Source organism: Budorcas taxicolor, chromosome 14 (genome assembly GCF_023091745.1).
Source record: "Budorcas taxicolor isolate Tak-1 chromosome 14, Takin1.1, whole genome shotgun sequence".
NCBI classification, from domain to species: domain Eukaryota; kingdom Metazoa; phylum Chordata; class Mammalia; order Artiodactyla; family Bovidae; genus Budorcas; species Budorcas taxicolor.
In genome coordinates this window covers 21887292-21910162 of record NC_068923.1, presented here as the reverse complement: position 1 = coordinate 21910162, position 22871 = coordinate 21887292, and the positions used below count along the sequence as shown (strand labels likewise).

At 47.4% G+C, this 22871-nt stretch overlaps 1 protein-coding gene across 1 annotated transcript in view; it reads left to right on the top strand.

Moving 5' to 3' along the window:
- The window catches only part of TG (thyroglobulin), a 231434-nt gene that overhangs the window by 93174 nt on the left and 115389 nt on the right, over positions 1-22871 (top strand). Inside the window, exons 36-37 of the mRNA XM_052651771.1 lie at positions 18186-18320; positions 20372-20536. Of these exons, the coding sequence (XP_052507731.1) occupies positions 18186-18320; positions 20372-20536 (300 nt within the window). The remainder of the gene's footprint in view (positions 1-18185; positions 18321-20371; positions 20537-22871) is intronic.

Genomic DNA, 22871 nt, shown 5'->3' with positions numbered 1-22871 from the left:
ATTTGTATCACTGAGAGTTGGATCACCAACAAAAGAAAAAAGGTGTAGAATTCCACATCGCTCTTCATGAATACACAAAGTCTATGGATCTGGGTAGATGTTTTGAAAGTGGAATGAGATGTCACAGTATTTTCAAATATGTCTTGGACGAGTGTGGTTTGAAAGCAGAAGAGGTGTGGGGCCAACCTTCCACCTGTGCACAGAGCTCCCAGGTTGGAATTAAGAGTGTGAGCTTGTTCGTTTGATGTGTCAGAGGCAGGAGCGTCATTCTGCCTTCAGGGTACTGGTGCCTCTATGTGATGCTGACATGGATGGTGTGCGTGCACACACATGCAAATACACATTAAGCATATGTAAATCCCTCATCTTTATGCACTTTTTATTCAGGGAGAAAAGGAAGTATTTATTAAGTGCTAAACATTGCATAAATCATTTCATGCTCAAAAGAAAGTGAGATGGTCATGAGGTCTATTTTCCAAATAAGGAGTCCGTGGCTCTGTTAGGGTAAATGAGCACACTGGGATCGGAACCCATGGGATTAGCCCCACTAAGAGTTGGATCAAAATGTTTGGTTTGAGCTTCTGGAAGGGGTGGCAGAGATGAACTTCCCCGTCTCAGGCTTGTCCAGAGACCTTTTAAAGTCTTGGCCTTGTTTCTGTTATGAAGTTGTGTGTTTAAGCTACCCCTTCAACGTCTGCTTGGAAAGGGGGATCCTGATGCAGTGATGGGTGGATTAATGTGGATGGAGGAAGGTGACCTGTGACCTCAGGGCCTGTCTTGGGTACATTCTGTGTGCTAGGGACCACTCTAGGGTCTTGGTTTGTGTTGCTCCAAAGAAGGTTTCTAACACATTAGTGGGTTTGAAGACAGCAAAGTGAAAGCGTTAGTCTCAGTCAGATCCAACTCTTTGTGACCCATGGACTGTAGCCCGCCAGGCTCCTCTATCCATGGGATTCTCTAGGCAAGAATACTGGAGTGGGTTGCCTCTTGTTCCTCCAGGGCATCTTCCTGACCCAGGGATTGAACTCGAGTCACCTGCATTGCAGGTGGATTCTTTACCCCTGAGCCACCTCCATAATGAGCTTCAAAATGACTCAAACACTCTCCGTTTGGACTGAGGTGGAGATGCATGGTGCGTGGACAAGCTAGATTTTGAGAAAATAAGGACAATTGTGCCATCTATGTGTCGAGAGCCATTTTACTCTCCTAGGGAAAATTGTATGTTTTTTTAAAATAGGCAAAATGGCAAAGATGCTATTTCTTCATAAGAGAAAAGGTCCATTGCTTCTTAAAAGACCCGTGACAACCAGTCCAGAGTGATGTTCAGGACATTGGAGCCTTTCTGTATGATGGCCACTATCTCCCCGTCCCCTGCAGGCCAAGCCTGGGGTCTTTCAAGGGGTAATTCCCAGGATAATCGCTTGTTATCTACTATTTCAGAAGCTCTTTTTTTAGTGGTGTCATTGAAACAAACGGAGTATTTAGAGTGCAAGCCAGAGGAAAACACACAATGTGAGCTTTAGAAAACTGTGTCTATGCTCTGAGTTTCTTTCACCTGAGGAATTTGAAACACCCTTTAAAATACGCCCCAGCTCTTGACCGTGAGCACAGGTTGCTACCGGCAGATCAAGGGTGTGGGTGAGGCTGCAGCTTGAGAGGGTGAGAGGTGTGGCTGAAGAAGATGCCTGGTCAGAGTCTGCCCTGCTCAGCTTCCCCAGCCTGGAGCTCAGCAACAGTGAAAAAGTCTGAATTCCAGGTTAATGGAGATAGAAGTGGCTGTGCCAACAGTCCTTCTTGGGGACACACGATTGTAGTCAATCAACTTTGTCTGCTTGGCCTCCGTCCTTTCCTGGCTGTGCCAAGGGGCTGATGGAATTCAGTTGATCTGTTCTGCAAATGTTTTCCGTCAAGCTGGAGACAGAATTGTGTGATCCTAAAAAATGCCAGCATTGGCAGGGAGTGTGTGTCTGATTGAAGGGAAACATCGGGGCATTCTGGTGCGGCCATGGGCTTTGAAGTCCGTCCACCCGGCTTCCAATCCTGCCCCATCACTTAACCACTGGGCACTCCAGGGCCAGATCCCTCAGCCTCCTCAAGCCTCTGTTGGCCTCTGTAAAGTGAGGATGGTGGTGAAAAATAAGAAATATCAGTCTAGTAGGCTTGTGTTGTAGAATAAAGAGTACAAGGCTCAGCACAGAACCTGGGAAGACTGGGTGTTCAAGAAATGTCTGTAATAATTCCAAAGCCCAAACCCATCCTTTTACAGAGGAGGAAACAGGCAGAGAGAAAGAGTGACTCTCCCAAGTCACAGCCAGTTAAGGTCAGAGCTATAAAGTCATGAATGTTTCCATTGTTACGTACCTAGCAACTTAATCTGTCAATCACTGTACTAAGTACTTCCATATTTTCATCCCCACAACTACCCTAGGAGGTGTGCACCCTTATGCCCATTTTACAGACTTGGAAACTATTGGTCAGAGAGGCCCAGGGTCATAGAATTCATGAATGGATGAATGGTAGAGCCGGGATTCAAACCCAATCTGATCCAAACCCAGAATCTCCCCATTGAAGATGCTGACTGTTGCTGGTTGGGTCCCCCAGGAATCAGACTCGGTGATCAGAATGCAGGTCATTTTTTAGGAAGTGGAATCAAGGGGGTGAAGAGGAAAAGAGAAGGACGGTGAGAGAGCTTGAGCTTCAGTGCGACTTTAGCTCAGTTGATCTCTGGGGATGCTGGGATGACCTTTAAACTTGTTACACCCTCACATTGGTCACACATAGATATGGCTGCCCTTCTGGGGTGCCACCCTTCCTGCAGGGGTCTGACAGTAGGGTCTCTGCCAGCAGCTGGGAAAGAGCCCTTCATTCCTGAAGACGGGTCTGGAGGACATCACAGACTGCATCTCAGGGGCGCTATACTTTAATGATCTCATCTGGGGGTCATTTGAGGCTGGGATATTAACAACTTTGTCCTGCAGCGACCCTCGGGCACTGTCACCTGCCTGCCGTAGCTGCTAGCGTGGTGATGTGTTAACCCACACACATGCCAGTTCTTCATCCTTCTGGTCCTTGGGCTGAAAGGGCCATGTGAGCAGGCACTGACTCCAACATTGCCTCATGTTTGCATAAAACTTAAATCTCCTTTCCAAAATGCACAGAGCTGATGTGTGCACACCTACACAGAGACACACAGCCTTTCTCTGGACCTCACACTATAGACTCTGTCCCTATTCATGGGAAGTGGTGTCCAGAGGTAGAGTCCATATCCCAGGGCCCAGCAAGGCGAGGTTGGCAGGCATGCACTCTTTCCTGTCTGCAGCCTGTCAAGAGCGCTGAGTCTAGCTGGCAGCTGCAGTGCCCTCCTAGACCAGTGCTTGCAGCCGGGACACCCACCTGTCCCAGCCCCGCGCTGCCTGGGTGGCTGTGACCGGCAGGACTGAGTGTGCTCTGGGCAGAGCCTCGCATTGGGCAGCTCCCCTGGACCCATGCCCTGCTGCTTGGAGACCCAGGGACTGAGATGGAGAAATGGCTGGTAGACTGGAATCCCAGCCACAGCAGAGGGAAATAAAGTGGGACACAGGCGGAAACTGGCCCTCAGCTTGGAAGGCTTCACTTCTCTCCACGGAGGCAGGAGGAAGCCTCGGGCCAGCTGGTGAAGTGCAGGATATGGGGCACAGTTATGGTTCTTCTGCCTCAGCTGCCATCCCCCTGCTCATTCGCTTATTCGTTCAACAAGTGTTTAGTGTTTAGTGAGCACTTACTCAGCCGGGCACTAGGCACAAGGGCCAGAACCATGTACGGAGCCTCAGGAAGCCCTGCTCCGTGGAGCCTTCATCCTAGTATATCTTTGGGGCTGGCACCTCCTTGGCTCTGAGCTAACATCACCCTCGACCATCCCCATCAAAGCAGCCTCTTTAGCACTCCCTACCCCTCTACCCTGCCTTAGTGTCTGCATATCTTTGTGCTATGAAATCTTCTCCCTTGTGTACTTCCTGAGTAATTGTTTGCCCTCCTCTGAAAAGGAAGCCACACGGGGCAGGGGCTTTTATCTGTCTTGTTCACGGCTATATTGTAGCTCCTAGAAACATGACTGTACCTAGCCAGTTCTCAGGAAATAGCCCCCAAATGAGTGAACATATTTCTCTTGTTTGCTTGCTTGTGAGATTTCACGCTGCAAAGGGTAGATTTTTGGTAATTCATGGTTTGATCCTAAATGCTTCGCCAAGTGTCTAGTAGATGCTCAATCTCATTTTATTTACAATTATTTGCTTTTTTAAAGAAAAATATAGGTATTCATTTTGCTCTAGGTTAGTAGTTTAAAGCTAATAGTGATTCAATTAATGCTTGTTGAAAGTATGAATAGATTAATGAATGGTAACCAGATGAATGGATTAGAGATCACATGGGATGTAGGAATCCTGTCTTTGCCCTCCTTAGGTTGTGAACTTGACCAATTTAAGGGATACTTATGAGTTTCCCTGGTGAGGGCTTCGCTGGTGGCTCAGAGGTTAAAGCATCCGCCTGCAATGTGGGAGACCTGGGTTCGATCCCTGGGTTGGGAAGATTCCCTGGAGAAGGGAATGGCAATCCACTCCAGTATTCATGCCTAGAGAATCCCATGGACGGAGGAGCCTGGTAGGCTACAGTCCATGAGGTCACAAAGAGTCGGGCCTGACTGAGCAACTTCACTTATTAGTTTCAGTTGTTACACTTATATAATGGAGATGATGGCGTCTTCAAAGAGCTTGTTCTTGGACTTTAAAGATGCCTTATGTGTAAAATTGCTGCCACAGTGCCTGATGAAGTTTGGCCTTGTTGGAATTAGGTCAAGCGCTGCCAGTTCTAAGGGATCCTCTTCACAGGTCCTCTTCGTGAATGCTGCCTCGGCACTTGTACAGTATACAACCTGTGGAACTGTACATGGCATGTCTAGGAGACATTTGATTAACGTTTGCTGAATAATTGTGTCTTAAACCTTTGTTAGATCTTAGAGACTGGAGAAAACAAAGGATTTATCTTGATAATTTCCTTCTCAGACAGCACAAGTTTTGTGCCTAGTCCATCAAGGATTGGCTCAATTGAACTGAAGGGAAATAGGGTAAAAAACAAAATATGCTAACCTAGGACCTACCTTCTTTTGTATAATAACATTTTCCCCCAAAGTGGTCACATTTTAAGAAGTGGGTAAACCAGGAAGATTTAATTTTTAAAAGTAGAAATTCAGACCCTTTGTTAAGCATTTGAGGGGAAATATTTCAGAATGGTTACCCCTCCTAGGACCACTCTAATCACTGTGAGCTGATTATGAATTAAACCATCTCTGAAAGCAATCCATCAACAGTGGTAGATTTCCTGTATTTTTATAGGTTATAATAATTCTGTTGATTAAAAATGGTAATACTATGTTACCAGTGGCTAGTGCTACACAACGTTTTTATTTTATTATTTTTTTTAATTTTTGTTGTTGCTTAGTCGATAAGTCATGTCTGACTCTTGTGACCCTGTGACTGTAGTCTGCCAGGCTCCCCTGTCCATGGGATTCTCCAGGCAAAAATGTTGGAGTGGGTTGCCATTTCCTTCTCCAGGGACTTCCCAACCCAGGGATTGAACCTATGTCCCCTGCATTGCAGCAGGATTCTTTACCGCTGAGCCATCAGGAGCCTGTGCTGGATTCTCTGGCCTCCTTGGTGGAACAGAATCTCATTTGTCAGGGCAGTAGTCACCTTCCCTGCTCAATGAGTGGAGTCCAGAAGTGGAGAGGAACCTAGCACAAGGGCACTGTGGGAGGGCTTCCATGTAGACGTTGCCTCATGGAGGGGGCAGCAGGGCATGAGATGAGAGGGGTGGGGTCGGAGGATGGAGGAAGAGGCATTACTGGTCCTGCTGTGATGGTGTGAGGTGGAGAGGATGAGGTCCCCGTCAGTGGTGTATTCAAGCATGTTGGAGATTCCCTCGCTGTGGGAGGGAGTAGCTTCAATGGCCTCTTTGCTTCTCTTTTAACTTTTCTATTTTGGTAATTCTAATGACTGGTTCAGTTACACTTTGAGGCGTGGTTTTTTATTTTCTTCTATTTTTGTGATAACTTACCCAGAGGGAAGCAGAAAGCTCTTGGTAGATGTTTTTAGAAGCAGAAGCAGTGAAGCGGAGAGACCTTGGCATTGGGCAAATCTGGGTTTCAATTCCAGTTCTGCTCCTCCTCTGTGTAACCTGGTTCAGTCCCTTCACTTCTCTGAGCCCCAGGTTCTTTGAAGCACTCTTCACCATATCCCCTGCATCCATGAGTTGCTATGAGATTTGGGTGAATCAGGCAGGATGAGTGTTTAGCATGATACCTAACATGTCCAGTGAGTAAGGGGTCAGTGGGGACAGCTCAGCAGCTCCTGCCCCCACAGTGGCTGGAGGGGCGGAGGGTGGGAGTGCTGTCTTGAGAGCCTGCCTGCCTGGGCTTAAACCAACTCTGTGACCTTGTGCCTGGGTTCAAACCAACTCTGTGACCTTGCGCAAGTCACCCACAGTCCACTGAGAGGTCATGGTGGCCGCTGTCCCATGCAAGAGCTCAGTGTCCCTAGAGAAGCCTCTGCATTATTGGAACTATTTCGCTCAGCTCACATTGGGCCTCGATGCATGTGCGCCTCTGAGTTTCTGCATGTTTCCCCACCTTCCTAGGACCACTCGGTGACTCCAAGGAAGAGTAATTATGCTCTGAGTAATCCAGCTGTCCTGCCACCTCCCAGGAAGCCTTTGTATGGGGGTGGAATTTGGGGCCTCCACTTGATAAGAGTCAAACTTCTTTAAGAGAAATCGGATTCAACCTGAGCCTTTGACTTTCCACTAGGAAATTCTGCTTGTGACACATTTAGTGATTTGCCGTGAGGACGTGGACAGAGTCTGGTGTCTTGGGTATGCTTTTTTCTTAGACATTTCTTGAGAAGTGTCTTTGAAGTTAGCAATGTAAAAGGTGATTGCTCACCAACCACAAGCTCATAACCTCAGTAAATGCGGGACTGTTTCAGATGTCTTTGAAAACCCCTGCCTGGGATGTACATGCTGCTTGTGTGCCTGCTAAGTTGCTTCAGTCGTGTCTGACTCTTTGGGACCCCATGGACTGTAGCCCACCAGGCTTCTCTGTCCATGGTATTCTTCAGGCAAGAATACTGGAGTGGGTTGCCATTTCCTGCTCCAGGGAATCTTCCCGCCCCAGGGATTGAATCCCTGCATTTTACGTCTCCAGCACTGACAGGCAAAATCTTTATCACTAGTGCTGCCTGGGAAGCCTGCATGTCACTGAAGGAAATCAACTGATGAGTCTGGAATTGAGCCCAGGGAGGGAGGGGGCAGCTACAGTGGGGTGGGGATTGGAAGGGGCCAGTCTGGGTGAAGTCCTTGACTTGACATTCATGCGCTGTGATTTTGGCCATGTGATTCACCAGCTCCAAGCTTCAGTTTGAAAGTGTAGTCACTCAGTTCAGTTCAGTTCAGTCGCTCAGTCGTGTCTGACTCTGTGACACAATGGACTGTAGCCAGCCAGACTCCTCTGTCCATGTAATTTTCCAGACAAGATTATTGGAGTAGATTGCCATTCTCTTCTCCAGGGCATCTTTCGCACCCAGGGATCAAACCCAGGTCTCCTGCATTGCAGGCAAGTTCTTAGCTATATGAGCTACCAGAGAAGCCCCCATTATTAAATATCACGGTTTAAATGAAAATGTTTCACAAACAGGAATGGGCCACATAAAAGGGAGATATTATAAAATCAAATGCACATTATTTGGTTTCTATGTGATCCACTGATCAATTAATTGATTTTATTCAGTTATTATTTTCTGAGGTCTTGTGGTATGAGAATAATCATAGCATTAATATTTATAGAGATGAAAAGAGTGAGTATCCCATTTCTCCTTTATTAATTAAGGAGCTCTGTTCATTCACTCATTTGTTACATGTTTATGGATTGGGCAGTTCATGCAAACTTGTGATATTGATATTCCTGTTTAGCACATAGAACCCTAGATCCTTTAGTAAATGCTAGCTACAACTTTATTTGACTTCCCAGGTGGCTCAGTGGTAAAAAAAAAAAAAAATCTGCCTGCCAATGCAGGAGACTTGGGTTAAACCCCTGGGTCAGGAAGATCCTCTAGAGAAGGAAATGGCAACCCATTCAGTATTCTTGTCTGGGAAATCCCATACACAGAGAAGCCTGGCAGGCTACAATCCATGGGCTCACAAAAGAGTTGTCATGACTCTTTTAGTTTAGCAACTAAACTGCAGCTGTATATCCTATATCTATTCTTATTTTTGGCCACATCCTGTGCAACATGTAGGATTGTAGTCCCTGGGCCAGGAATCAAACCGGGCCCCCTGCAATGGAAGTGGCCAGTCTTAACCACTAAACTGCCAGGGAAGTTCCGCTATTGTTAGTATTTTTATATGCTATTACGACAAGTCTTGGAGAATTAATAAAACCAAGGCAGACTCTTTGATTTCTAGAAATTTAACAGATCTCATAATTTAACAGAGGAAAAAAAACATAAGTAACTTCCAATGCTGCATATCAGTGGAACACTTGACATATTTATAAGATACTTAGAGCTGAAGAAAAACTCCCGGGACTGGCAGAGGAAGGACTCTTGGGAGGGTTTCCGAGGGAAGTGACATCTATGTTGAATTTTGAAAGATGATATGAGCTCATCAGGTGTATAAACTGACTTCACTTTGCAAGTGCACACAAAGGGAATAGTGAACAAAGTCAGACAGCACCGAATGTTTTGCTAGACTGCCAAACATGAGTTTGGGGTGGTAGGAAGTAGGTGGATGAGAGAGGAGCCTGGAGAGGCCGGTGAGGGAGGCAGCAGACAGAAAGTGTGAAAACTTGGAGGCCGTGTGTTTTTGTTGTTTTCGCTAGAAAATCAGATAAATGCATTTACCCCGCACAGAGTATCCACTTATAATGGATATTTAGACTTGAAAAAAAAAAAGCCATTTATTTTGACTTTCCTTCTGTACTGTGACCTTTCTAGATGGACAGTCTATTGATATACTGGTTAAGGATACTGTTGAACATTTCAGGTCGGCAGTCCCCTGGGTAGTTCTCAAAAAGCTGCCAGTTCTCTAAAAGATAATGCAAGGAGGGAATGAGTTAAAGAGCGCGAGGATGGAAGTAAGACTTCAGTGTCCAGCTTTCAACATGCCGAGTTTGGGATGCTTCAGGGAGGTATCTAGTGAGTCCTGAATATCTCAGCATGAGGCTTGGGCAAAGGTCTGTCCTGGAGATACTTCTGATAATCACTGGCATGTCAGTGGCATTTTAAGCCTTGTGGGTCATGAGATTACCCTTGGAGAGTATATAGAATGTAGATAGTAAAGGTCAGGGACAGACCCCCAAGAACTGTGGTCTTTAAGGGAAGAGCAGAAGCCAGAAGAGGAGCTAAAACGAGCAGCAGGGTGTGTGGGGTCATGGAAACCAGGGGAGGGCCGTGTGGTCAGTACCTTCAAGGAAGATGGAGACTGTGCATGTTCACTGGATTAGTCATGAAGGGCCCTTTGCAAATTTCACTGGTGAAGAGGGAAGAAACTACATAGTAGTGATTTGACAAAAATGGAAACTACAGACTTTCCAAAAAATCTTGGCTCTGCAGTCAAAGAGAGAATGAGATTGACAGCTGAAAAGAGAATTGTGGAGCCTTTGTTGGTAACCACGCATTTGTAGGTCATGAGTCACCCATGATAAAGTATTGGAATGTATCCTCCATAGGTACCAAATTTCGCTTGTATTTTCATGCAAGCGACTCCCTGAAACCCAGACCCCAAGCTAAGAAACCTAAGGTGACGGGTTGGTTTCATAGTAGAGAAATGTGGGTGTGTTTTCACGCAAAGACTGAAGTGTCAGTGTCGAGGGTAGGCGGGGCGTGTAGGAGAGGTGGGAGTGAGTGTGTAGGAGATGGGGGGGAGAGGGGGGAAATTGGAGATGGATGTCCAACTGGCTTCAAACAGCCACCCTTTCTCTCAGGAGAAACAACGAGGGAAAGATGGGAGGCTTCACAGAGAGCAGAAGGGGGGCGGGAGTTAGAGCTGATGCCGATAATGGTCACTTTTTCTCTGGGAGGCAAGAGATCGGCACCTCATGAGAGTGCAAGGGTCATGGCGACGCCTGGGCCTGAGGAGAACGGGAGACAGGACAACAGCGTCAGGCTGCACGGAGAGCTCAGTGGAGACTGAAGACTCAAAACCTGTAAAGGCGCCAGTCTGTCTGTGGGTGTTTCTTTAGCTGTGCTCAGGTCGAGACAAGGTGCAGGGGAAGCAGGCCCACCGGATTAATCCAACGGAAGGGAAGCAGGTGGAGAGCACTAGTAGAAGGGAGGTTGAAATGCTGGACCAAGCCATGAGAGGCCTTGGTTTATGAGAAGCCAGTGAAGATGGATAACCTGGAGGGGTTAGAGAGGAGAAATCGTAGTGAAATGAAAGAGCTGATTTTCATGGAATAAAGTATAAAAATCCTGGAAGGAAGGAGGGCTGTGGGCTGTAGCAGCAAGTGGCACTTTGAATGAGTGGCATTGGCACGGCAATGGAGCTCAGTGCCCTGGCAGACTTTGGCTGTGGAGGTGCTTGGCCGGGGTGAGTGCAGATCCCGTTTTCTGTGTTTGAAGAGGTCAAGAAGCTGAGACCAGAATGTGAAATGGGCCATCTGCTTTACCCTTAGATGATGAAATCACTTTAGCAGTAGCTGGGGTGAAGATGGAAATTATCTTGGCAAAGATAATAGCTGGCAAAGAATTGGAAGAATGTGGGGGAATGACCAGACATCCCTAGTTGGGGATGAGAGAAATACTAGAAGGTTCCATAGCAGAAGACTGTAACCCAAAATGAAGGCAGGGAACTTTATGGTAGGAATCCTTGTTTCCAGGACACAGTGGATAGGAAAGGATGAGACAGGATCAAGGGTTTCCTGTGACAGCAGGGAGATGGTTTCAGAGAGCTGGAAGCCAGTAGGGTAAGACCATGTTGATTTAGGCTTGGATTCTATCCTCGAATTGGAGGGCAGCTCATGTTTGCTAACTTTTCCATCTACCAAATAAGAACCATAAAAAACCCCAAACCAAACGAATCTTTGTCATTTTGTAAAAGGACTTTAACATGCCAAGTTAGGAAGGAAGGGCAACTATCAACATGTTATGCTGCTGCTGCTGCTGCTGCTAAGTCGCTTCAGTCGTGTCCGACTCTGTGTGACCCCATAGACAGCAGCCCACCAGGCTCCTCTGTCCCTGGAATTCTCCAGGCAAGAACACTGGAGTGGGTTGCCATTAAAATTACACTATTTTACCTTCCAGATGGCATTCCCCAGGTGACTCCTCATTCCTGGAAAAAGTACAGAAGCTCCCTGTCAACTTTCCTGTTGAGTTTTTGGTTCCCAGAATGTAGACCCTCCACCCATCATGGTGCCTAGGGACTGAAGCCATGGCCCTTCTGTCCGTGCCTTCTGGACCGGTGGTGGCAAAGCACAGCGTGCAGTCTGCACGGGACCTCTAATCTGAGAATGGATATGGGACCTACAGGTAGTGCGCAGCAGAGAACGAACTGGGGCAGCAAAGCTTCAGGCATTCACTACCTGGCTTCTGACAGAAAAGTCTTGCTGGCCCTGCTCTAGCCTGAATATGAGCTGTCTTCTCCATCCTTCCTCCCGCGTCCCCGAATCATCTGAGCACATCTTCTCTGGTGCTCCCAGGCCACGTAACCTACCCCTTACTGTGTGACAGCCTCGACCAGGAAAGTGAAGACGTGGCAGCAGTCCTACTGGTACTGTCAATGCTTGTGTTTTGGCTGAAAATGCCCTGTTTTATTAATACAAGGGACAACACATACATCCTCGTGCATTCAGCAACACGGCACAGAGGCTGAAGCTCTGGCTTTGGAGGCCAACACACAGGGGTGAATCTTTAGAAAATGTTACTGAGCGCTCTCCTGCGCCAAGCAGTTTGCAGGCATCAATCCATTCATCCCCCACACTCACCATATGTCCAAGGCTCACTGTCTTCTTGTGCCATGACACACACTGGGCGCAATGACATGGCACTGGGAAAACCAGGTGGAGCACTGGCCCAGCAGCCTCCACCACCCTCCCCCCGAGAGACTGGAAGGATCAAGAGCAAACTCTGACCCTTAGCGTATGGGAAGCCCTGACTCAGGTGACATCGGGTAGCCAGACTATTCCAGTTTACAGAGTGCAGTTGACCCCAAGTCAGAGCTAGCAGTGGGCAGAGCTTGGGACTGGGGCAGGCAGAGTGCCCCCAGAGTGGTCCTGCCTTAAAACACGCATGCAGTGGTGACGAGAACAGTCACGCACACAGCTGTGTATAAATTAAGTGAAACAGCACGTAGCACAGTACAATGTGTCTGGGAAATAGGAACTGCTTAAGAAACTTTAGCCATTGTAATATGACTTGATAAGAGTTATCATTAGGCTCAGCACTTCTGAGCAACAGGGAGCACAGCAAGCTCACTGTGAATCAAGGAATGGACGTTTTTGCTAAATATTCACTCACTGTATTAGTTCAGGCTATGTAACAAAATACCACTAACTGGGGGCTTAAACAATAGAAAATTAGTCTCTCCCAGGTCTGGAGGCTGGACGTCCAAAGTCAAGGTGCTTGCAGGGCGGGTCCCTTCTGATGGCCATGAAGTAAGAATCTATTCCAGAACCCTCCCCTTGGCTTGTTGATGTTGGTCTTCTCCCTCTGTCTGCTTATCGTTTTCCTTTAATGCCCACTTCTAGGACTTAATTTCCCCTTTTCACGAAAACCCCAGGCTCTTTGGATTAGGGACCGGGGCTTCCCTGGAGGCACTAGTGGTAAAGAACCCGCCTGGAAATGCAGGTAGATGTAAAAGATGTGGGTTTGATCCCTGGGTTGGGAAGAACCCCTGGAGGAGGGCATGGCAACCCACTGCAGTGTTCTTGCCTTGAGAATCCTGTGGACAGAGGAGCTTGGTGGGCTACCATCCATAGGGTCGCAAAGAGTTGGACACGACTGAAGCGACTTAGCACAGCAAGCACTGATGACCCTATTTTAACTAGATTACCTCCGTAAAAGCCCTGTCTTCAAATAGCATCCCATTCAGAGGTGCGGAGGGTTAGGATGAATTTGAAGTGTGAGTCTTGGAGTGGAGGCGGGACACAGTTCCACCACAGTACTCGGCACCATCCCTCTGCTAAGCTCTGGAGGCGCAGAGTCAGAGATGAAAACATGCCTCCTGGGGAGCTCAAAAGTAAGTATTTAGGGGCTGAACAGGGGTAAATATGTCCCTGGATACTTTTATAGTGTTATAAATGTTAAAATGGGTCCAGTAGGGTCTGCTTTAAATGTCAGGCATTTCTCTTTGAAGATACGCGAGATGGATAGTTAGCTCCGGTCCCATTTTCATCTCGCAGATGATTGCAAAATAACAAGGGGTGTCTTTTTTCTTTCTGTTATCAAAGGAACATCTAGGGTTTTTTTATGCTAATGAGGGTAAAAATAGCCCAGTGTGACGTGGTTCTCACTTGAAAGACAGTGTCTGGTAAGAAATGAGGTTGTCTGAGCTGTGGTCCCATCTTATAATGATAGCACACAAGTGTCTTCATCAGCTAGAGCTAGTGGCCATAAAACTGTGAAAGCAGCGTCAACAACCCAGTTACCCTCTGTTTATGCCAAGGTCACAGAGGACTGCTGGTGCCTGAAATGGTTTTCCTGTCTGAAAGCCTTGTCCTGTCTGAAAGACTTCAAAACGTTGATGTTTTCCCCCAGCCAGCCAGCCTGGGCATGGAAACCACCTCTAATATTTCCTCAAGCTTTTCCCATATCCAGCATTGATAAGTGTTGAGGAGCAGAAAGGAATTCTTGGTTCTTGACTGCAAGAAAAACAGTATGAGTCCTGGCTTCTTTTCAATGCTTTAGAGTTTCTACTTTTTATCTCCATTCTTGGTGATTCTTAAGAAAATCCCATCAGTCTTTTCATTTAACAAATGGGTCTGTGATTATTTGAACGTTGGCGAGGTCAGGCATTCGCAACTGGCTTGACACTTCTGCCCTTGGATCTGATTAAAAATCACTGAGAGGCTCCTTGCCCTCGTTTTGAGAGGCGAAGGCCAGAGTGGATGCTTACCCTTGCTAACACAGTCAGCAAGGGACAGACCTGCTCCTCCTGTCTCAACACAGGTCTGCAGTTATGTGGGCATTTGTTTTGTTGTGGCTATTTTTAACACCTGAAATTACTCTATTTGAACCTTAACATCAAAATCAAACATTTCCTTCTTTACCTGACATCTATTTCGAAAGGGATAAAGGAAGGCAGGCAGACAGGAAAGCAAGAAAAGAGGAAGGAAGGGAGGGAGGAAGCGAAGGGAATGAACTACGGTTTTCAATATTTTGGTGGAAATCTTCAAACGTGTTTTAGCCTAGGGAGTTAAGCTTAGTCGACATTAAAATGGAATAATGCTGCCTGGAAGGGAATGGAAGGGCCCTGGTGTCACACCGAGGCCTGCTCTACCCAAAGCTGCAGGTCATGCTGCCCCCCTACCCTCAGCCCCGCCCCATCTCAGCAACGCTGTGGTGTGCAGGGAGACATAATCAAATGACCCGGAGACTTCAAAAAATTCCCCCTGCCTTCGCCTGATCCCGCCATGCCAGCCTTGTCCCAGGACCCCTGGCTTTCTGCCCGGGGGACTCTATCAACACCTCCCCTCCCGCCTCTGGCCCTGGGACTCCTCGGTGAGGCCATTGGCACGGGGGACCCAGGCCACGTGCCTGGCACTGAGGCCTGCTGCTGAACACAGTGACATTTGGAAACAGCAGCATTTCGGGGTTTTGTGAGCCCAGCACGTCCCTGAGGGAACCCATCGCTGGCCTCACCCTCTGTCCTGCTCTGCACTCCACACTGTGTTCTTTCTTTCCTCATGGACATTTTCCACTGGACTCTCTGTTGTCCAACCCAGAAATCCCATGGTCTTCATCACCTTCTCCCTTACCCCGTCCTGTCAATTCTGCCTCCTCAGTTCCCTCTGGGAACTGTCCTTTCCTTTCCACTCCAAATCTTTCTTTCTTGGCCACACTGGGCAGCTTGCAGGATCTTAGTTCCCCGACCAGGAGTTGAACCGGGCCCATGGCAGCAAAAGCACCAAGTCCTAAGCATTGGATCGCCAGTGAATTCCAATGACTTTCATTTTTAAATAAGTGATGCTGGCAATGCAATTTGTAAAATACATTTTACACAAAGGAAAAAAAACTAATCAACAAACCACAGAGGCTGCATTTCAGGGGAGACTATCCCTTTGGGTGAGTCTGAAAGCCACCACCGCCTCATTCACCTGGTGAATTAACCAGAACCCTTGGAGTAAACCATGGATGCTGAAGCTGAAGGAGCTGGGCTCAAGCTCAAGCATCATCACTTGTCGGCTAAGCTCTTTGCCTGTGTTTCTGGATCTGTTTGCTCGCCTGTAAAATGTCCATATAATGGTGCCCACAGCATGGTTTACCGTGAATATTAAGTGGCAGTGGTATTGCTGAGTCCTCGACAAATTAGTGAACTTTTATGAAATGCTACCAAGACTACCCAGCTTTCATGCTTCACTATGAGTTTGCATTCACAAGGGACTTGCTGTCAGAGTTTTTCATGAGGTGCATATAGAACCTCAGATGTTGGATTCAGCATGGCAGCAATGATTCATCCAGGGGTCCTGTGGGCCAGGGGAGGGGGGCCGGTGCCGGGTGGGGCAGAGAGCTGGATCCAGGCCCTGGGATGGCCACTGATGCGCTGGCTTTCACTCTGGCAGTGACAGTCACCCTTTAATTAGAGTGCTTTCCCCTAGATATCAACCTAAACGTGGAGGGTAGCCAAAGCTTCCATTTTAAGACCATAATTGGGAGGTTCAGTCCTGAAACCCCATCATAAGTTTTCTCTGAAATTCCCCTGTACTCACCATCTAATAATATGTGCCTCAGATCAGCCGTGTTACAAAAATGCCACTTGCATTTGCTATGGAAATAGCAACACATGGAGGATGCTTAAGAAGATGACAGCCCTAGGGTTCCTGCAGGGAAACCAGGTCCCAAGTTCAGAAATACATAGTTTGAGATTCTGAAACTGATCCCACGGCTCCAGGACAAGTGTGGGGGTCTCACCTTCCTCTTCCTGAATCCACGTGAGATCTGCTTGCATTATTTGGCCACTTCTCTGAGTACACCTTTTTTTCTCTCTCTTCTTTTTCTTCCTTCCTTCCTTTCCTTTTTTTTCTCTTTTCTTTTTTTTTTTTAATTAAAAAAAAAGGGTAGTGGTACTCGATTGTTTTGCTACTCTATTTACCATTCTAATTTTAGTGACCCTCATACTGTAGTGTCAAAGACAGGTTCGAGATAAAAGCAATGGGCTTCCTCATATAGCTAAGAGCATGGCGTTAACAAAGGCAACAACCTTTTCCTATCCGAGGATGGTCTTCTGGAGAGGATGCTCACCGTGTGAGAGGCTCAGAGGGATGCGAAGGAGCACTGACTTGGAGCCAAGAGGCTCTATCTTGGGCTTTGTCACCATCCAGCTGGCACTGAGTCGGTGATGCCATCCAACCATCTCATCCTCACCAACTGCCTGTACATATATAAGCCCTCCCTCCTGAGCCTCCCTCCTGAGCCTCTAGGTCATCACAGAGCACCGAGCTGAGCTCCCTGGGCTGTACAGCAGCTTCCCACTAGCTGTCTGTTTCACACATGGTCGGGTATATATGCCAGGGCTACTCTCTGTCATACAGAGTGAAGTAAGTCAGAAAGAGAAAAGCAAATATCGCACGTTCATGTGTATATGTGGAATCTAAAAAATGGTACAGATGAACCTATTTGCAGGGTGGGAATAGAGACGCAGACGTAGAGAATGGACTTGTGGGTACAGCGGGGGGAGGGGAGGGTGGCGTGAATTGTCTTCATCTTTTAAAGAGGATGTCTTGGCTGGGGTTTTCCAGGAAAGACTCTGAGATAGAGTTGCATGCAGACAGTTTAATGCACAGTGCTCTTGGGAGCAACACATGTGAGGCAGAATTGGGCTGGGGGTGAAGTAGAACGTGGATGCAAACCAAATCCTGGCCCCATGGACGCCTCAGTGAGCGGTGAAGCTGAGTTGGCCCCTGGGGGTTGTCCCATCTTGGGGCCAGAGAATTGGAACTTTGGAGATCCACCTGGACAAGTTTGGGGGTGAAGGTTGACTCTGTGGATGGAGGTGGCTGGCCTAGTCCTAGGTGATTCCTAGGGAGGGACTCGGCCAGCAGCCCCAACCACTTGGGGAAATGAGAGCTTTCCCCAGCTTCCTAGCACTTGGGGAAATGAGAGCCTTGGCCCTGAAGGCAGCCTACACAGTGCATCACAAAGCACCATATGACCAGCACTATGTGTGTGCTCAGCCATGTCCCACTCTTTGTGATCCCTTGGGCCCTGTCAGGCTCCTTTGTCCATGTGTTTCTGCAGGCAAGAATACTTCAGTGGGTAGCCATTCCCATTTTCAGGGCATCTTTCCGGCCCAGGCATCAAACCCTACTCTCTTGCATCTCCTGCATTGGCAGGCAGATTCTTTCCCACTGCGCCAACCAACACTGATGAGCCTGTTATTATCATGGTTGCTGGCATTATTCTGATTTTTGCCTTACAACAGCTGTGTGTATTTGTTGGTCACTCATTCGTGTCTGACTCTTTGTGACCCCATGGACTGTAGCTCACCAGGCTCCTCCGTCCATGGGATTCTCCGGGCAAGCATACTGGAGTGGGTTGCCATTGCCTTCCCCAGGGACTCTTCCCTACCCAGGGATGAAACCCGGGTTTCCTGCATTGGCAGGTGGATTCCTTACCATCTGAGCTACCGGCGAAGCCCATAACAACTGTACTATGATGTTTTTCTTATCCTTTCACATTCTCTCTCATTCCCCTGTAAGCTGCTCAATAGAAATGCCCATGCTTTTGTTGGTTCGTTTGTTTTGTTTTTTAACCTCTGTATTCCCTGGCTTGAGCACACAGAAATTTGGAGTTTGGCTCATAGAAATCATTGAAAAAATTGCAGTAGAATGGAGAGCTGGATAAAGGAGTGGGGTCACATGAGAATGGAGACCCCCAGAAGCAGCCCTGGGGTGCCCTTTGGGAACATCGTGTGACGCCCCACTGACAGTCCCCTTCTTTCCCTTCCAGTCGCTCTGGACTCATGGCAGTCCCTGGCCCTCTCTGCAGTGATTGTTGATCCATCCATCAGGAACTTTGACGTTGCGCATGTCAGCACCGCTGCCATGGGGAACTTCTCTGCGGCCCGAGACCGCTGCTTGTGGGGTAAGGGGAATGTCCACCCTCTAGGTAGGGGATGGAGTGGGACGAGGGTCCTCTCACACAAGTGCTGCTGAAGATTCTGACCTCAGAAACACATAGGAGACCCCAAGATCACCTGGGGTGCCTGGCCAGAAGGATGTCACCTGGGGGAGGGACCCTGGCTGGGCTCTTCTCTGTAGTCGCCTCATCCTCCTGCAGAGTTGACCCATGGCCAGGGTCTCCAAGAGGCTAAGCCAGCCAGAAAATGAGCAACACTGAGCCAGGTCAGAGGAAGGATCGAGGAGGCGTCTGAGACGGAGGAGATGGGTGGAAGCTGAGACGGCTGTCCTCAGATGACAGGTGCCTGGTCATGACAGTGAAGAAAGATATTGTTCTGGCCAAGTTCATGGGGCAAAGTGAAGACCTGTGTTGTGGTTGTTCAGTTGCTCAATCGTGTCTGACTCTGCGACCTCATGAGCTGCAGCATGCCAGGCTTCCCTGACCTTCACTGTCTCTCGGAGTTTGCTCAAACTCATGTCCGTTGAGTGGATGATGCCATCCAACCATCTCACCCTCTCTCCCCCTTCTCCTGCCCTCAGCATTATTCAGTGCTATACAGAGAACTTTACAATAGGCAAAGCTGTCCACAGATGCCTACTTCCTTTAGAGGATTTTGGTCACTGGTATGCAAACAAAAGCTAGGTGACAACCTGATAGGAAGGTTCTACAAAGACTTTACTTTATGAAAGAGATCAAGATTAGACGACATTTATAAAAGTTGAAAGTTGCTCAGTCGTGTCCGACTCTTTGTGACCCCATGGACCTCACAGTCCACGGAATTCTCCAGGCCAGAACACTGGAGTGGGTAGCCTTTCCCCTCTCCAGGGGATCTTCCCAACCCAGGGATCAAACCCAGTTCTGCATTGCAGGCAGATTCTTTACCAGCTGAGCCAGAAGGAAAGCCCATTTGTGCTTCTGCAATTTTGAGATTCCATGGATCTCCTCCTCTACAAGGCTGGATACCAACATGCACAAATTACAGACAGGGCTGCCATGTACAGTTGTATAGGTTGTACACTGTACAACTCTGGGTGGTGCCACATTGCAGAGATTAGGCTATGAATAAGGGCTTTAGGCAAGGCACGGTTTGCTCAGTTGAATGAAATGTCATTATTTTCACGGCTGTTCTTAGGACTAAATATCCTAATGCCATGAATCATTTAAACTGTCTAGGGCAGGACCTGGTTTACATGGGAAAGGACATAACCCTTGATGGAACATGGTGAGTGTGATGAGGCAGGAGGCAGAGGGAGATGAGGCTGAAGAGGGAGGCATGGGCTAGAGCATGAACAGCCTTGTCCTGTACGACTTAATTCTGAGGCCAGTGGGGAGCCATGAAGGTGCTTTAAACAGAAAAATGACAAGAGCATATTTGTGGATAAATAACCAAAGAAAACCCTGATTGTTGTGTGGAAAATAGATTGATGGGAGAGTTGAGTCCCCCACCACCACTGTTTCATTCCAAGATTCTAGCCCTGGGCCAGGTGCTGAAATGAAGGAGTGAGTGTTTGTATGTATGCATGCATGCATAATTAGATAGATTAATGGGTGATGAATAAGTGGATGTGTAGATTCATGAAGTGTGATTGGATGAAGGATGTCTAGCTGGCTTATGCTCTGAGAAACTGTGACTTTGGGCTGACCCTAAAGGAAAGCGAGAAGACTGCAGAGGAGTGCTCACCCATGTCTTCTCTCTCAGATGAATTCCTTCCTGCCAGGCACCTCAGGTTGTCTTGGGACAAATGGAAGAGTGGGTAGATGGATGATACACAGATTCACGGATGTATAATTACATGAATGGATCAGTGGTTGATGCTTGGATAGATGGAATGATGCATGCATGGATTCATGGATGTATGGTTAGATGGCAGGATGAATGGATGGATGGATGGATGGATTCATGGATCATAATGGGATGGATGGATCAGTGGATGCGTGGATTTATGAATGTACTTTTGAATACTTGACTGAGATGATCTCTCAGGCTCAATCCCCACCTTTCTTCTCCTCCGCAGAGTGTTCCCGTCACCAGGACTGCCTTGTCACCACTCTGCAGACCCAACCTGGAGCTGTGAGGTGTATGTTCTATGCTGATACCCAGAGCTGCACACATAGCCTGCAGGCCCAGAACTGCCAACTTCTGCTCCACGAAGAGGCCACCTACATCTACCGGAAGCCAAGTAAGTGCCAGCCTGTGTCTTTGCAGACATTCCCGAGGGCCTGGGTATGGCTGGGAGGGACTGTCGGAGCATGTGGTGACTCATTGGCGGCGGCTTTTGAGGTTCTTAAGGAAAAGTCAGTCAAAGTCATCTTAGGCTATGTGGCACTTACATGGGACGAACTGAAGGAAGACAAAAAAGCCTACTTCTGACCTAGAACTTCTCTGCACTGTCTGTATTCATTACTCCTTTTGAGTTACAGAAGCCATTTTGGCATTCGAGTTTCTGCATAAAAAAATTCATTAGGCCACTTTTTAGTACTGTTTCAGAGTTTATAAAGTTGTTTCACATACCTTATCTTGTTGGATCCTCATGTTATCCTGTGAGATATCAAGATAAAGGATTGATCCCTTTCTTAGAGACCAGGAGACTCTGGTCCAGAGAAGTTAGGTTACTTCTCTGATTTCATACAACTAGTGATGACAGAACAGGGACTTGGAGCCAGGTCTCCTATCTCTAGAGGCAATCCTCTCCCACAAAACTGCGTTGCCTAGTGACCACATCACCATCACCAAAGAGTGTGGTTGTTCCTCGCTGGGTTTAGTTTAGAAACATCCAGTAACGTGTTATCATGTGTCAGCCCTTGTGCTGGGTGCTGGGGATGCAGGGGTGAAGCAGGCAAGGAGCAAGCAGCATATAATTACAGCCTAAAGTGAAATGAAATGAGCTATAGAACAGGAAACCCGGGAGCCGAGGCCCTGGGGGATACCCCCTCACTAGACATGCTTATGGGATTGAATGAATAACTTTTTAGAAATGTTGGCTGAGTCTGCCATCTTATCTTCAAGAGCACATGTTAGTGATCTCTCTCTGTAAAGAGTCAGATAATAAATATTTTAGGCTTCACAGCTACAAGTCTCTGTTACAGCTACTGAACTCTGCTGTTGAAGCAAGAAAGTGGCCACAGACAATAATAGGTCGATGGGCATGGCTGTGTACCAATAAAACTTTATTTATAAGACCAGGTAGCAGTGGATTTGGCCCCACCTTGTCCTTGAGTATTAATGGTCCTTCAGGGCTGTCTGGATCCAGGGATATCCTCTCTCCCCCTTTCCTCCACCTCAGTGTTTAGATCAGGAGAAGGTCCCCAGGCTTAGGAGTGCTTTGATTCCTATAAACTAAGGTCTTGGGCCATTAATCTTAAGGCTAGCCTTCTATTCAGTTCAGTTTAGTCACTCAGTCCTGTCCAACTTTTGTGACCCCATGGACTGCAGCACGCCAGGCTTCCCTGTCCTTCACCAACTCCTGGAGCTTGCTCAAACTCATGTCCATCGAGTTGGTGATGCCATCCAACCATCTCATCCTCTGTCATCACTTTATCATCCTGCCTTCAGTCTTTCCCAGCATCAGGGTCTTTTCCAATGAGTCAGTTCTTTGCATCAGGTGGCCAAAGTATTGGAGTTTCAGCTTCAGCATCAGTCCTTCCAATGAATATTCGGGACTGATTTCCTTCAGGAGGGACTGGTTTGATCTTGCAGTCCAAGGGACTCTCAGGATGCTTATATCATTTGGTCGAGTTAAATAGATTTCATCCATAGTGTGGCCAATCTGCACGGTAGTCCTGCTGAGAAATGCCTTCACTTTGAGGTATGAGTTCTGTAAAACAAATTAGACTGCTTCTCTCTGAATTCTCTGTGTCTCAAATTCAGCATGAAATGCTCACTCTCCAGCATAGGACACATGCCCACGTGTGTCTACACAGACATTTGTTTATTTGCACCTAAAGTACATATAGAGCTACAAATAATTTTCTTAATCCAAATAGTCACAGAATCTAAATATATGGGTATTCTAGAAAGAATCTCCACTTCTGCAAAAGATTTCAAAAGGGAGAAATGCACAGCAGATATTTTTCCCATATTGGATCTCACTCCATCTGGGATACATTGGGCAGCCTCTGGAGGGAGGCTTAAATACCAGTGTCCGTGGGAAAGCAGGCTTGCATTCCCTCAAAATTCTTTAGCTTTTATACTTTCTGTCTCTGCTCCCTGCTTGAGATGATGCCACATTCATGAAATGTGGCTGTTTCCTGCAGAGCAAAAGAGCTGACCTTGGGAGTTTTCACTGCCTTAGCATCCACGGTTGGTCCTGAATGCTGGCCTGAGAGCCTGTGATTTGCAATTGAAACAGGAAATCTTGTGAGAAGGAAGGAACTGTGGGGGTGAGAGCAGGCATGATTTGCGATCGAGGCCAGATTATAAAGCAGCACGTATTTCCTTCCATCCCAAGTTTCCACTTTGGGTTATAACTCACATGGCAGTGTGTGAACAACCAAGTTTTCACTCACTCTTTCCTT